At 40.2% G+C, this 16,996-nt stretch overlaps 1 protein-coding gene across 5 annotated transcripts in view; it reads left to right on the top strand.

The window, feature by feature from the left end:
* Positions 1–16,632, top strand: part of TRAK1 (trafficking kinesin protein 1) — a 119,697-nt gene extending 103,065 nt beyond the window's left edge. For all 5 annotated transcript variants that reach the window (XM_019508903.1, XM_019508905.1, XM_019508907.1 and 2 more), the window contains 2 exons: positions 7,761–7,863; positions 13,815–16,632. In XM_019508903.1, coding sequence (XP_019364448.1) covers positions 7,761–7,863; positions 13,815–14,613 — 902 coding nt within the window. In that variant the 3' untranslated portion in view covers positions 14,614–16,632. The remainder of the gene's footprint in view (positions 1–7,760; positions 7,864–13,814) is intronic.
* Positions 16,633–16,996: the final 364 nt, after the last annotated feature.

Genomic DNA, 16,996 nt, shown 5'->3' on the forward strand with positions numbered 1-16,996 from the left:
GGGGGGGGGGGGGGGGGGGGGGTTGCTGACCCAGCCTGTGCCAGGTTACCAAAACTGCTTAAGTGGCCCTCCAGCTCAAATAATTGCCCACTGCTGAGCTTAGTCCTCTGCTGATGTGGAGGCATACTGTCACGTTTCCAAATTAATGGTATAAATAACTTCAGTCTGGAAGAAAAAAATCCCTGCAAACCTTAAGACGTGGAAGATGTTTCCACCACTTTCCCCTAAGTGGTGCCACCATTTGCCTTTCAGTGTGTTATATTCTGTCCCACCCTAGTAGATACCTATTGGATTTGCATTTGCCATGGCCTCATTCAAATAGAGGGGTGGTAGACTGATGCCACCTTTTTCTTTGAATTAGAAAGATTCAGTACTTTGGAGGCTGTCTAATGTTTCTTAGACTACTGGAATTAAGGGTTTGCATTAAGTGTGCTGCTGTTGCTATAAAAAATTGTACAAACGTATATAACCCTTGCTTTCTCATCACATATGTGAATAAAGCCCTTAGCTGATGCTAAGCTTCACCCAAATTCCTTAGAACGTACCTGCCAGACCTCAGTGAGCATGTGGAACAAGACCTGTTTTCTTTTCAAGAAAAAAGTATGGCTGAAGGAGTAGTTTCTGCAGTGAAGCATAAGTAAACCCTAGAAGAGTGGATACCGTGTTTGATGCAAGAATGGGGGTTAAAATGGGTATTGTGGTCCTTACTGAAAAGTTCCAAGGAGCACTGCCTTGCTTGGAAGTAATTAAAAAGGGGATTTTCATGCTGAAAGGGTAGGGATGGGTGTTTCATTAAAAGGTACAGTGGGGCTTTGTACATTTGGACAGAGTTCATGTGTTTTGTGTTTCAGGAAATGTCATAGCCAAAGGATTGGGAAAAATGAGAGGGCATTCATAATTGGTATTTCCTTCTCGCACTTGGCTAGTTTTCAGAGCTATTTCTTCTTTGAATATTGACAACATTGCCCTTTCTCAGCTTGCTGGCCTTCCAGTGCAAGTCCCACTTTAAGAGGAGATGGGGAGGGGAACCCAGAAAGTATCTTCCTTTCAGTTATTCTTGGCAGTCCTTAAAAATGATACAGCACCCTTGTTTAAACATAAAGTTCCCAAGGATTGTCTGCAGTATCTATAGGGTCACTGTAACCTTTTGGCTAACTGTCAAGTCATAGGCATCACCTGGGAACTGAACTTTACACTGCAGAATCAGGACTATGAAACTACCTATATTCTTTAAAACATGTATTTATTTACACTGGGTTTTTAAGATACCTAAAATGGTGGGGTTGTACAAGGATTACTGTCAAGTTAAAATGTAATGTATGCATCAAAACTGCTTTTGAAATAATTCTGTCCATAATTTTGGTTCTAAAACTTGACTCTATCCCTGTTATACAACAGGTATTTTTTGAGTTGTGGATTTCCTTGTCCAAGTCCCAAACCAACAAAGCGCTTTTTAATATGTCTGACTTTGAATTCTTTGTTGTCCTATTAACTTTAATGGCACTCCCTGCTAAATATTTAAAGTTCAGCTCAGGAATTGTACTGAATAGTATGAAGGCTTGAGACAGTAGGGACTGATGTGGCACTGTTTGCTGATAAGGAGTTTCATGGACTCAAATGAGATTACATGAGTAAAGAATTTTGGGATCAGGCTCATGCAGCCTGTTATTTCTTTAAAAATCTTGACAATTAAAGGTTTCTTGAAAGCAAGTGTCTAAAATGGTGAAAGCATCCAGTTAATGTCTTTAAGTCTTGTTTTTAGCAAGGCAGTATATTCACTCACTGGAGATTAACAGCAGTATTGAAAAGAATACACATTAATTCCTTTTCAGAACAAGCTGTTGATGCATATATGAATGTTATCTTTTATGATGGCATAAATATTTCAAAGTAAATTTTGCAAGAAGATCTGCTAATATTCAAGACTGATAATGTTAGTGTGTAGAATTTGGTCCATGTTACCTAGTCTGGACAGAATCATGTTGAAGCCATAAGAAGATTCTGAAACTTTTCTTACCATATTCTTGTTTGGATATTTTATGGAAGGTAGCTCTTAGCCAATTTTAGCCTAGCCATATTCTGTCCCAAATAACATGTGAAACTAGTACACGTATAGAACTAATATATTTCCATCACGGTCCATTTTTAAAATGACTTCTCTCCTTTAAACCTATTGTTGCTCAGTTTAAACCTGTTTTAGCTCTTAAGGATAAAATAAGTGGGAAGCCTGGAAAAAATGACAGTATCACACCAGAGAAGAAAATTAGTTTTCTCTTTTTTACAATTTTCTTAAAAGATATCCATTGGGAATAATGTTGTCATTGAAATATAGGACCTGGATTGACAAGGTGTTGAGCCTGTTTTGGAGGCTATGAGCTCACAGAGGATGCACCAAAAGAGGCATTCCTCCTAGGAGGCACTGATATCAATGATGAACAGCTGTTGTGCTGACCAAATTTACTTGAGTATTTGGTGTCTTAAATAAGTTGCTGACTGATGGTTTTTATCTCTTCCCCTTGTCTGTGAACATTATTTCTTAACTGCATGCTTCCTTAAAAAAATGCTATGAGAAGGTGGTGACTGAAGATGTATGAGGTATGATTAGGGTTCAGCAAAAGCCTCTGGGATTTCTCACTTGCTTAAAGTTCAAGTATTTGCATACATGTTTTTGAAGGACTAATCACAAATTCTTGATTGCTTTGGAAACAAGCTATTTCAACTAAACATCTTACTTATGGTGTTTGTTATGCATAAGCAGCATTTTACCATAAAATTTATTTTAGTTTATAATGCAAAATATGCTTAAGGGGATGTCAAATATTTGCATATCATCTTATGCACCATTGTAAACTCCAGCCTGGTCCATTTTGTCCCTGTTGCACCTTCCAAAAGTTTTCAGTCTATGAATCTCTGGTTTTTCTGTGACATCATCTGGAAACCACAGGCTTTCACCAGCAATTGAGAAGGTAAGCCCTCAGAGGCCCTTTTCTCTTTCTTGTGTCAAAGCTTCCATCTTCCATTGCCTGGGGGAGTCGTACTGAGTTTAGAAAGTACCCTGAAAACATCCATTCTGCTCTGCTGTGTGATGACACTGTAAATGTTTTTTTTCCCAGAAAGCCTACATGCAGGCACTTTTGGAGGGCTCTGTGCATCATGGATGTTGGTACACAGTAGTGCTGGATGCAGGGCCCCTATATGCTGTTTCTTGTATCCATCACTACTTCATAGATTACAGAAAAATAATAGGGCAATTCTTCTGTTACAAAGAACTCGGAGCACAGCAGCTCAGAATGTTTTTGATGCTCTGGATTCCCAATTTAAATCTCTTCACCTTGTGAATTTTGTAGGTGTTTGCACACTTAATGGTGCTAATATTGTATGGCACCCTGAGGCACCCTTAAAAGGGTCTCATAGCACCCTGATTAAGAATGACTGTCTTTAGACTCTGTAAGTTTAAAACTCTTTCTGAAGAAAAACAGCCAGAGATAGGAGCCTCCCCCTCCAGCCAATGACTAGATCCATTCATCAATAGAAGCCCAAAGAAGAAATTCTGGACCAAATGGTATATTCTCGAGTTAAAGGCAAAATACAAGTGAACATGGTCTCTGCCTCCCTTGAAGTCTTTGTGCCTTCCCAGCTGAGTTGTATTCCAGTACTGTAATTGTTTCTGAAGGACTATGGGTTTGACAAACAAGTAGCTTACAGTTCAAGATTGTCTGATGCGTTTGGCTCAATGCAACCTCACACACATAAATAACCTTAGCATAATGGAGATCAGGAGTCGGACCAAAAAAAAGGTATGTCCTCACTGGTACATACCTACTGTAGTTGCAAAACACTGTAGCATGTGTATATTTAGTAAGTTAGTTTTGATCTTGGAATGTTTTTAGGCAAGAATACAATAGCTAATTATCAGATGTAATTCCCTTTTCAACATTTTTTAGGAAAAACAAAGATTTTAAAATTATAACTATCAAGATTCAAAGCAGTACTGCAAAGTTGCATCCTTTTGTTTTAAGTTACCGAGGAGAAAACGTATCCAAACTTTGAGGCAAAGAGTTGGCTTGGTGTTTGCATGTGTGAAATATTAGTTTTAAAGAGAATTTTCTGACTCTCTCTTTGTAAAACAAATTGCATTTTTCAGTTTCTCAGTTTTCCTCCCAATATGAATTTTAGCTGTGAATTGAACTTCCAAAAGAAATGGAATGAAAATGAGACAAATAGTTATATTCAGGGACACAAGTCGATGTCCCAGTGAAATCTATGTGAAACAGAATGAGTCAGAATTCTTAGGATAAAATCAAAATTATGGATCTATCCTATGGAACGGGTAGGAGATTAGCACTACAGACTGGAGAGAGATTTTCCCCTTGGCTATGGCTGCAGGGTTTTTTTGTTCATTTAATGACATCTACAGAAAAGTTTTTTAAAGAAGTATTGGAATCTAGATCCTTAGGTGTTGTAAGTCCTACATAATTCCATTATTTTCCACATGAATTTCTACCACCTCAACACCTGTCCATTCTTCTGTAGGATAATTTAGCCTGGGGTAAACCTCTGGCTTTCATTTTCTTCATGTTGTTTTGCAATAATGGGTCCTTACTCTCTCTTCATATTTCATTCAAAGGATGGAAAATGCGACAGCCAAATGATAGACTTCTCTGACTGATGGAGGATATAAGGCTGGTTCAAATTTTCTTAGTGGTATTTTGAGGATTGAAAATGTGGCTTTGGAAATTGATGTCACTGATCATTCAAATTTGTTCCTTATTGCTGGGGTCAATGACTTCTGTACTTTTAGCAGCCTTTTCCTATCTCACAGACTAATGACAATGAGCTTTGCTTTTGCTAATGCAACTATATATCTTCACTGTGCCCATTTCAAATCTGCGGGGAAAGTGCAACTGATGTCTGCTACAGTGGATGTTGCAATCAGTAGGGAGGGGAATACAATTATCATATCATAGCCATGTGCATAATTGGGGTGAGCTCATAATCTAAAATCAGCATTGCTTTGTTCTGTTCTCTTCCATCATCTAGCAAGACCTGCTTTGTTTCAACTTGATTATGTTCAAATCCTTTGTTTTGTCCAAATAACTTTTCATGTCCAGTTATTTGAGATCCTTTTTTAGTTTTTATTTTATCTCTATAGTGTGCAGAGAATCATGATTGCTAGGCTTTGCTTCCTTATATAGTAGCTATTTACATGGTTTACACTAATCTCCTAAAGCAACTGGATTCTGTCAAGGATCATGTCTGGAGGTGAAGTAGTTGCTTTTCTTAAATATTGTACTAACAGTCAAGCTTGCTTACATACTACTCCAGTGTATTTAATCACAAACATACCAGAGTCTTCCCTTAATATGCAGCAATGTGTTCTGTTGTTAAATGGATGGAGAAGTCGGCTCCTTGGTGATCACTTGTCACATGCTTAGAAACTTCCTTCCGTTTCCACTCCCTGCTTTTTTCCTCTTGCACCTGTTGCTTTCCCATAGTCTTTAAGGACTGCTTGACTGTCACATGAAGAAGGGAAATACAACAACAATTCAAACTTGCTTTACATATTGCTGAGCACTCTGGAAGTTCTGAATGGTGTGTCTGGCCAGTGCAAACTGTGGAGTAGTCGCATACTGCAATATTAACATGTGACCTACTCGGGGAATGTGTCATGGGGTTGGGGAGGGGGTGATAGGGTGGGAAAATCACACGCGTGTTTTACTGTGCATGTTGTTTTGATCACCACTATTTTTAGAAGCTCAGTTATGAAGTAGAAGAACCTATGCAATCATGATATCTTTGATGTAGTACTTTAACTTATTTTGTGTTCTTCAACAAGCTTTTCAGTTGCATGGCTCTTAAACTTTCTAATTACATTGCAAAGAACTATATTCCACAGCTGCACTTTATAGCAATTATTTAAAGAAAAAAAAAACCTACCAAATTTCTTCTCGTAAGATCACTGGCTTGAGTGCTTAATTATTTACTATAAATCGTATCACCCCATCTTTAACTTGTCCCCAGGATATAATTTTTTTAATGAAATTAACCATTGGAAGTACCAAAAATGTTTGGCCACACTCATCATAGCGCACATTCTGAATGCTCAAAATTGCTATATTCTGCAGCTGAGGTCATTCTGTCTTTGGGACGCATGGGAGTACAGTAGTGGAGTACATGTCACAGATGTACAGTAGTGGATCCAAAAATTTTTAATGATATTCTTTATGGATGTGAAAGGGTAAAAAGTTGATGATAACTTACAGTATATACAGATCCCAGAGCTTTCCAAATAATGTTTCTGTATCTTTAGCTTGCAGAGAATAGCTGGATCCATTACTGACATAAAAGATAATGAGATACCTTTGGCCTGGATTGGTAGGAAGGCTGAAATGCACAAGTCTTCAGGATTTAATTCTTTTAGGCCTTGCCCATGCAGGCAAACTTTTTGCTACATTTTTCCTCTGAGTTTTTGCTGTAGACCAAGGGGTCTGTTGGGCTTCTACCATTTTAAGTATGTTGTCACCTAGATCTGTACTGAGCACAATTTGAGAGCACTGGTGAACTGGAGATAGCAATGGTAGGAAACTGAATAAATATTTAAGTGTAGGCAACAAAGTCCTAGATTTATGGATGCTGGTCTGCAGAATTAGTAGAAGGCAGGATAGATTTGCACCTTATAAACTAATCAAAGTATGCAAGGAGCAAGGTGCTCCACCTTGTGGGGGGAGGCGGGGGGGAAGAAACCCGCATCACTTATAGGCTTGGCAGTGTTACACTCACTAGCACCACGGCTGAAAGAGACTTAGGGGTTATGATTGACCACAAGATGAGCATAAGCATCTAATGTGATAGAGTAGTCGGTAAAGTGAACAAAACTCTGGCTTGCATTCATCGATGCTTCTTGAGCAAGTCCCAAGATGTCATCCTGCCACTGTACTCAGCCTTGGTGAGGTCACAACTGGAGTACTGCATCCAGTTCTGGGCTCCATAATTCAAAATGGATGTGTAGAAGCTTGAGAGAGTCCAAAGGACAGCCACGCGCATGATCAGAGGGCAAGAGATCAGGCCTTATGAGGAGAGACTGAGAGCCATGGAACTTTTCAGCCTGGAGAAGCAAAGGCTCAGGAGTGATTTGGTGGCTGCCTGTAAGTACTTAAGGGGTATGCGTCAGAACCTGGGGGAATACCTGTTCACCAGAGCACCCCAAGGGATGACGAGGTCCAATGGTCACAAATTCCTCCAAGACTGTTTTAGGTTGGATATAAGGAAAAACTTCTTTACTGTCTGAGCCCCCAAGGCCTGGAATAGACTCCCCCCAGATGTGGTGGAAGCACCTACTCTGGACTCTTTTAAGAAACATTTGGATGCTTATCTTGCTGGGATCCTTTGACCGTAGCTGACTTCCTGCCCCTTGGGCAGGGGGCTGGACCTGATGATCTTGCAAGGTCCCTTCCAGCCCTGATGTCTATGAAATCTACTATACCAAAGTAGATATATGTCTGTATCTACTTCGGTTAGTCTATAAGGTGCAATTCTACTCTGCTTCCTACTTGACTTCAGGCCAGCTTGGCTCACTGTCTCTTTGCAGAATGATTCCCAGTTGCAATAACCCGGTGAGCTTGTGTGTTTGCCTTCCTTGCACTGATCCAGTCCAGGTACCACATCACTTTTTGCATCTGTTTATGAGCGCACAGACCTTTTTATTTTCCTTTTATGTATAAATGCAAAGAATTTGCTTTTTTTTTTTTTTTTTAATTTAGTACATCATCCTGGGAAGTGCATGTCACAAACCAACTCCACCTTCACCTTCACCACCTGCCGCATTCTGCACCCCTCCGATGAGCTCACCCGAGTCACTCCAAGGTAAGGGCTTTTAGAGGCACCAAAGGAGTTCAAGGATTTGTCACAGTCCCCTAGAGAGATGAAATAAGTCACGGTGTAAGCCAGGGGTTAGCAAGCTTTTGCTTCCAATCCCTGGTATAAGGAAAGAAGTAACAATGGTGATTATCCTTTCTGGGAGTGGAGAGAATTATAACACATCTCCAAAGTGTTCTTCTCCCTTTACACTCTCTACTAAATCTCAACCAATTTTAAGAGGGATATGTGGAGCATTTAGCTTTGGTAAGCCAATAAGAGAGATTTTAGCATCTATGTTTTGTAGCTCAAATGTGGGGAAGAATCAGAAATGAAGAACAATGCACCCACCTCATTTCTGCTGCAACCCAGGACAGCTACCAAGTAACAAACCCTGTTCATTTACTCCTACTATGCACATATAACTGACTGAAAAAAAATGTCTAGTGATTGCTATTAGCGGTGCCTGTTGTCCATGGCTGCTCTCAGGATTCTGCCTGAGCTGAAGATCCTAAGAGCATCCATAAGTTTGTTCCAAAAAGTGACTAAACAAGTTTTGCATTTGATGCAAGAGCACGTGTGGGACTTGTTTCTTTGGCAAAACTGGATCACAATGGGGGAGGTGTAGATTTACATTGATTTGCTACAGTATTTTAACCAGGGGCTTCCCACACTGCACCTGAACATCAACTGGATGTATCAAGTTTGTGTGTTTACACACAGTGAAACTAGCTGTCATGCAGAGCACCAGCATGAGACCTTGGTTTCCATATAAGCCCTCAAAATTGCTTTTTATGTAGTATTTTTCTCTTGTTCTACAGGGGTGAATTTCACCCATACAGAGGATTGAGGGACTAATCATTTAAGCAAAAAGAGAAGAGCTGGAGAGTGGCGGTCTCCTTGCTGGGGAAAGCATTTGAAAATATCTGCCATTTGATACACAGGGGCAAGAACAGGCAGGAGTAAATTTTAGCAGCTCCAGAGACATCACAATCTCTGGAACATGATTTGGCAATATCTGGATTGAGCGAAGGAAGGGTTTTGCTCAAAAGCAGGGATGTTTTTTGATTCTCTGTTCAATTTGATGCAGGCTTAAAAGCGTGACGAGAGCTGCCTGCTATATATCAGTGTAACTATCTGAAACGAAGAGATGACTCAGTCTAGTCACTGTTCAGCAGGCTGCTCTATAACAGAGGTAACCGATAGGCACAGGATTAGTCTTTGTAGAAGGAGTAAGGATTTGATTATCAAGGAAAATTAAAGAATTGGACCTCATGGCATACCTTCATAACAAGTTGGAGGCCCAGCTTGTGCCATCACTTTTTTTCCCAGTTATAGCAGGCTTACACCCAGTATCCTTCCACTTCCACCATCTTCAGCTTTTGCCAGTCTCCACAAGGGAGAGCACTTGATGTTTCCTTATTCAGGTTTTATTTCAAAGATCTAAATTAATGAAGGATATTGCTTGGGAACCAAACTGGTGCTGAATGCATGTGACCTATATTTGGGGCATTTGATAAATGATGGCTAACTGCGAACACATGGTAGAGCATGAGTATTTAGAAAAGAAGTGCAAGTATATGATGGCAGATCTGACTGTTTATGCATTCATCCCCAGGGTGTATAAATAAAGAGGCAAGGTGTTACTTTTCCCTTCTAGTACCCCTACTTAAATAAGGTACTTCTATTTTGCTGCAGCTCCTCTTTTTAGAATGTAGACAATGTAGAAGTGCTCTCCATTATGTCCATAATTATCTCCCTGAGGTTGCATTGGCTGCTAAACTTCCATTTCGCTGTAACTGGGAACTAAATTCAGCTTCATTTTAGTCCATCCTCAGGGGTACTTGTACCCCAGTATGTAACATAGTCACAAACACGTGATTGATATCAACAGAGGTGTTTGGTGAGGGGGAACTCCTTAAACTATAAATGATTCTTCACAGGTCATGTGAGGAGGACGATGAAACTGCATTATGTCACGTTATGCTGAGAGGAGATATAGGGCAGACACTATGACCCAGCGTGGCAGGGGGTGAGCAATACTGCCAGCAGTTTCTGTGCTGGCAGGGTCATGTAGAAGGAATGCTAGTGTGTGTGGCACCAGCTAACCCAAACAGCTTAGATATTTACCCCACCGGTTGCATTTCAACCTAACATCCTAACACAGGTTACATTCTAACCAGACTAAATTTCATATAGCAAAGCAAGGTGCTGATCTTCTTAAACCTAACCCTGGCGCTGTCACTAGGTTGAGGTACTTAGGCCAATTTTTGGTCTACTTTTGTTTTATTTCCTGTGGGTGTATTTGGGCTGCCTTGAAGCAGTTCATTTTGGTGGGAAAAGTCCTTCCAGTTAAGGTGATACAGGAATATAATACCACTGTAACAGTTCTTTTCATACCCTTCTGGACTTCAGTGTATATCTATGCTGGCAAAGTAGCAGAAATGATGACCTCTGTTACAGTAAAATAAAATAAAGCGGGGAGTTGGAAAGAGGGGGAAAGAGAGTCATTCATATCGGGGCTGACTTTGCTTTTTGCTGGTGGGTTCTTTTTTCTTCCTGGGGGAAGGGGATAGCCGAGCACTGCACATGCCCGGAAGAGGCAGGACGTTACTTCAACCCAGCTCGCCCAATGCCTATAAAGACAGGGTGCTTTAGTGGGCCTTTTTTGTTGCTATTATCTAATAGATGATTGACTCAGTTTTAGCTAAAAGCACCAAGAAGCCCTGCATAAGCACTCAATCTTTGCAGATGCTGCAGAGTCGGATTGAAGTAATGTGCTGCTGCTTCCAGTAAAGTGAGTTTTTGGGGGGTTTTTTGCCTTTTTTTTTTTTAACATCTGCAAGCAGCCACAGAGATTTAATACCTAAAACCAAAACAGCTGTGGCTCATGGGTGCTGAGCACCTGCTAATTTTTTTGGTGGATGTTTGAGCCCTTGAGCACCCACAGACTTGGTACCTATGGTTATCCAGGAAGGCCAGAAAGATTTTTATGGATGTTCTTTGGTATGTTTTATTTGTATAGCACTTAAATTTGACCATTATCAGTGGCATCCCTAGTTTCCAAAATGTCTTTGGTTCCAATCTTTACAAATTAGTTCACAAGTGAACTTTCTCCTTCTTCTCCCTTCTCTGCCCCCTCACCTCCCCCAGCTTTTTAGGACTGCATGGATACCCCTATTTTTAGCCAAGTGAGGCAGTATATTGTTGTGACTGTCTTTTTGTCCATCGCTCTTTATTGTTGCCACTATCAACTAATCAGATACGAGATGCAGCTTCAGTATGTGGCAGAAAGACACATTCTTAACTAACCTCTCCTTGTTCTCAGCCTTCCCTTCCAAGTGTGTGTGTGCACTGCTACAGCGGTCGTGTGTTACCTTCTTGGCTACCATGAGGAGCCCTCCCCCTGTCACTGTTCCCAAGCCTGTGAGAGCATGGAAGAAAATTGTTTGCCTGTTTCGGTTGCAGCAAAAGCCATCAGGGGGTGCAAGGAAATCAATTTCCCAGGCAGCTGAGAGCAGTCAAATTGGAATGTTAAAGCTGATAAACCTTTCAATGGTACTTGGCTGTATGTTACATTTGTTGCAGCCGGGGAATCTGTTGTATATGTGTGGAGAATTCCTATACATTACTCGGGGAACGTACTGTTTCCTGACAGTACACAACACAATTTCTCTGGCCCTGTTTGTTCACTTAAGTGCTTGGCCACAGGGAAGGAGCAGGACTTTGAATTACTGGTGCTTTACAAATTTCTTGCCCAAACCAGTTAAAAAGCTGTCATGCTCTGCGACATGTCAGGATTAAAGTGTCTGGTCCTGTTTTTTAACTCGAGTTAATTGCTTGCCTAATGCTAAATAGGCATTATTTAGCATTAGGTCATGTGGCACCACAACTCTTAGGCATCTAAGAAGAAAAGTTCATGGAACGTATAAACTTGTACAGGCAAGCCCCGCTTAACGCTGTTTTGCTTAGCGTTATTTCACTATAACACTCATTTTAAATTGATACCTGATTTCGCCTAGCGCTCAGTGAGTTTTGTTATAATGCTCATGGTCACCATCATGGGTCATTAAAAACAGTTGTGGTCGCCATCAAATACTTTCGGTTTGGCTCAACACTTGTTTCACTTAACGCTTTTTTTTTCACGAACCAGTTAAGAGCACTAAGCGGGGTTTGCCTGTAGTGTTAATTTAGTTTAAGTCCATTAGCAATCTATTAACTTGTGTTAAAACCTCACTACAAACTCTAATCATGGCAAATCCTAGTGTTTTGTCTCTCTGGGCACAAAGAGCATGAAGTTTGTTACCATAGGGCTTGCCTCCACGTGGAGTTTTACCAGAATAGCTATTCTGATAGACTCTCAAGTGCAGATGAGAACTTTTAAATTTAATTCAGCTGAACTCCACTCCCTGGCACTGCCCGTCTCTGTGGATACAGTTCAACATCTTTCAAACAAAAAGGTTAAACTGTGCCTATGTGACTTAAAACCTCCAGTTTTGCCCACATAGACCTGACCAATGAGGCTGCATTCAGCAGTCATAAAATGGTTGGGAAATCACTTTTTAAGGTTTGTGAGTCACTTTAAAATTCTCCTGGTTGAAGGTTTGTATTTGCAATGTTACCATGTCTTGGATGATAAATAACCAAAGCAGGCAGTTCTTTTGACTTCAGGTTTTGAGTAAGGCTCGTACAGAGGTAAAGTTATTTAGTTACCTAAAACTTCTTCTGAGATGGCAAGAGCTTAGTGGAGCTGGAGAGGGCTGAGTCTAACGCTGAAGTAAACATCAGTAAATTTAAGAATTGGTATTTCAGCACGTAGGAACCTAAATATAACGTGTCACTGCTGTGCTGTTAATTTTTTAGGGATGGAAGTTGAGTTCAGTCCTCATTCATGGGATAGGGCTTGGCAGCTGAGGAAGAAGTGCACCAGAATTAGTGCCATGGGGTACATGGTTTTTAATCCACAGATTTTTTTTATATGAAATGTATAGTCATTCCTGCTTTTCTTTTTATTTCCCACCTTCTGGCCTATTGCCTAGGTTGCTTTGATTTTGGTGTGAAGAGGAGGCGGAGCACTCTTGGATCACAGCTATACAAATAAGTCTTTGCATATTTAATTTCCTGCCAAGTTGTCCATTACTCAACTAACAAGCAATTGGTAGCGAATAGCTTTTTTTTTCTTTTTTCCTTTTTCTTTCCCTGCCCTGTCCCTTCCTCCCACCTGTTCTCCCCAAAAGTACTGAGTTTCTAGTAGGAGTTTCTCTGGCAGTGAGTGCTCAGCACCTCCTAAAAATCAAGCCACGATGGTTTTTTTTTTTTTTTGCACATTTTCCACTACATGCAAAGGGGATAATTCTAGCTAAGCATGTCGATGAAAATGCTGAATTCCAGCCACTTTGCTACATCTACTTCTGCAGCAGCTAGAACAGAGGCTACACTTGAGCTAATCTTGGTGTTATAGGTTCTGCTTCCCATCATTTGTAGCCTGTCATACAGTGAAGGCAGCATTGCTGGAGCCATAAGCATTAGTGTAGCCATTTGTGTAGTAGGTTCAAAGTTGTAGCTCTTAACCACATCTCAGTCTTTTAGAAGCTGGTAGTAAACTCTCATTTATTTAATCCTTATCTCATTGAAATAATTGGGATTTTTGGGGTCAGTTATTTGGCCCTTGCAGTCAGTGAGCAAAGCCTGTAGATGCCAAACTATTTAAGACCATTTATCTGAGATTGTTTGGATTTTGGAAACTGTTAATCCAGCTGTCCTGGACAAATGTTTAAAGCTTTGCACGTGGAGAATGGCTGCTAGTACAGAATTTGCAAGTCATGTAAACTGTATACAGGATACATTTCTGGGTCCATCTTTCAAGCGTTCTTGGAAATGGAAGGCCCGTTTACCTTCTAAAATTGTTACAGAGATTGTGATTTCTAAGAAGATATTAATTCAACTTCTCTTATTTTCAGCCTTAACGCAGCACCTACTCCAGCTTGTGGCAGCGTTAGCAATTTAAAAGGCACACCAGTGGCCACCCCGTGCACCCCTCGACGTTTAAGCTTGGCAGAATCCTTCACTAACCTCCGGGAATCAACGACTACTATGAGCACATCCTTGGGACTGGTGTGGCTGCTTAAAGAACGGGGGATCTCTGCAGCCGTGTACAATCCACAAAGCTGGGACAGAGCTAGCAAGGGCACTCTCCTGACCACGTATTCTCCTAAAATGGCTATCATTCCTTCGACTCCTCCAAACTCCCCTATGCAGACTCCCTCTTCCTCCCCTCCATCTTTTGAATTCAAGTGCACCAGTCCACCTTATGACAACTTCCTGGCTTCCAAACCTGCCAGCTCCATTTTGAAGGAGGTGAGAAATAAAAAGAACATCAGGAACAGTGAGAGTCAGACTGATGTGTCTGTCTCCAACCTTAATCTTGTGGACAAAGTGAAGCGGTTCGGGATTGCCAAAGTAGTTAGTTCGGGGCAATCACAAGCTCCTTCCTTAAGCGATGACCAGGGACCTCTTCTCTGTGGGGCACAGGGACCAGTGAGGGCCTTTGTTCCCACAGGCCTAGCGCCAGAAGGTCTACCCTTGGGCTGCCCTGCTGTAACAAGTGCCATTGGGGGCATTCAACTGAACAGTGGCATTCGAAGGAACCGGAGCTTCCCAACTATGGTGGGCTCCAGCATGCAGATGAAAGGCCCTGCAACTCTCACTTCAGGCATCCTCATGGGAGCCAAGCTACCGAAGCAAACTAGTTTACGGTGAAGGATTAATTTTTATGGCTTGTCTTTTAAACAGATACCAGGAATCCTCCTTTTCCAGTCCTTTTTGTTTTTTCTTCCATTGCCTCCTGAGTTTGACAAATCAACTTTGTGCCTAATGGGAGAAGCGTGTAAATTTGTACAATGTGTAAATATGTACTTGAATCTGATATATTGTAACTAATTGGATTATTTTACTGTCAACTGAGTGCAAAATGTTCTTAACACTGCAATTTGCTGTACTGAGGGTTTAACTTGCTAACCTTTTGAAAGGGTTATTTTTAAAGATGCACTGAAAAAAAGAGACAAAAAAATCCTAACTAGAAAAGTGAAATTCTGTAGCTAGGCTAACTTGACAGTTGGAAAGCATAGCAAGGCTGCTGGATTATTGATTAATACCTGAGACTTTGAATAACAGCACACAGGGCGCCTGTGAGCATTTATACTTCATTAAATGCTTTAAAAATCACTGTTCAGCATTTGTTATTTACATTTTGCATTTGTGGTGTTGGGCTATTTGAATGCATGCCTGACCTAATGAGACTTCTATTGTTTTCTACCGCACCCCCATCATAAAACTTGAAATAACCATGTTTTCGAGGTCAGCAGGTCTGCTGGGTGCCTGAAACAATGATACATTTCCACTACTGCTGTTTCACCTGTCACATCTATATTCTGTGTGACTTTGTGTTGGCTTTTTTTCACCCCCCTGATGCTGCACTGGACTGTAGAAGGGAAAATGCTTTATATTATGTTCCATTGCTAACACTGAAACACACCTTGCAAACTATCCCTAAAAGAGTAGTGTTCATGATTCATAAGGAAACATGGCAGCCTCATTCTGGGAGCCAAAGTAGCTGAATGGATTGGAAAATATAGTGTTCTTTTAGAACGATATTAAGCAGTATTGGGAAAAGGTGTGTCCGTGAAATACCATGCAGGGAAGAACCACAAAAGCATTTAGTAGCAGATTGGTACAAGTGAAAGAGAACAACTTCTGAGCTTCTGTTTGCCTGTTTTCTCTACAGTTTTTATACATAAAGAATATACAAATGTTAAGTGGTTTTGTAACTGCGTGAGAGTCTGTCTGTCTTTCACTGTGTTTTCAGAGAAACCTGTTTTCCTACAGGTCCAACCTTGCTAGAAGGAACAGTTTGGATTTTGGTCAGAAGAACCTAACGTATGTTGGAATATTCCTCCCTGCCTGTCCCAATTCTATGTTTAGGTGCTTGTAATAAGATTCGATAGCTCTTGAAATAAAAATGGACAAAAAATTACTGACTTCATAGCCAAAGCAAGGCCGTCTTTCAGCTTCTAGTTTGTTTGTTTTTTAAACTTCTGGCATCTACTTTTTTTTCCCCTTGCAATTCAAGCACCTAGTTTGTTTATTGCCACCAATACTGCACTACTTGTAACTGCCATGAATTGCCATTTGTACCAGACTGTTACTAAATCATTAGCACTGATCATTTATTATATAAATGGAACTGTCTTTTAGTCTTTGACAAGAGATGGGTGTGTTTTGTTTTTGTTTCTGGTTTTGTTTTGTTTTTTTGAATGAGGTAGATACTAGAGTAGTGCAATGGACACTAAGGATATTTTGAGAGAAAACACATGATCCAAATACTGCATGTGTTTTGAAGACTTCTATTTATTATACGAACTTAAAAATGTTTTAGTAAAATGTCATCAGCTCTATTTGCTGTTGTATGCGTGCACTTATTGCAAGTAACTTTAAGTATCTTTTTATTTGAATGTATTCTAAAACAGTAGATAGAATAACAATTGTTTCTGAAACATCATAGACTTATATGGACCATTTTATGTACCCAGAGAGAAAAAGCAATACCATATGAGAATTTAAAATGTTAAACTTTATCATGCAATTGGGAAGTATTACTTAGCCTTTAAAGAGACAGTAGGAAGTATCCAACCGCCAGAAAAAAAAATGATTGTAACATGTCAGAAAGAGAGAACTTAAATTTCTTCACGGATGAATATCAATAAAATCAAATGAAAATTATCTGGTCGTCTGTTATTCAGCTTTATCCAGGGCTTTTAAGGTGATTAATACTTTCATCTGGGAATGTGTGACTCTCACATAGCCACAAAATGGAAGTCAAATCAAGCCATAATGTGTATAATTTGTAAATTATGCTAGAGAGAGACCTCGTTCAAAAATGTTGATAGAAAAATATGTGGTTTGTGACCAATTGTCTGAGGAGTGAAGTGATTCTACAGAACTGCTTTTCCTGGTATTGTTCAACTGGCTATGGAACTGACTACAATTTTATTTAAAAAATTGAACAGTAAAACAATAACTCTAGGAGAAGGGTGAACTTGGACTTTTATACAGTATGTGTTGTTTAGAGTGGGGCATAAACATC

The sequence above is a fragment of the Gavialis gangeticus genome, unplaced genomic scaffold (genome assembly GCF_001723915.1).
Source record: "Gavialis gangeticus isolate Ggan-Ray unplaced genomic scaffold, GavGan_comp1, whole genome shotgun sequence".
NCBI classification, from domain to species: domain Eukaryota; kingdom Metazoa; phylum Chordata; order Crocodylia; family Gavialidae; genus Gavialis; species Gavialis gangeticus.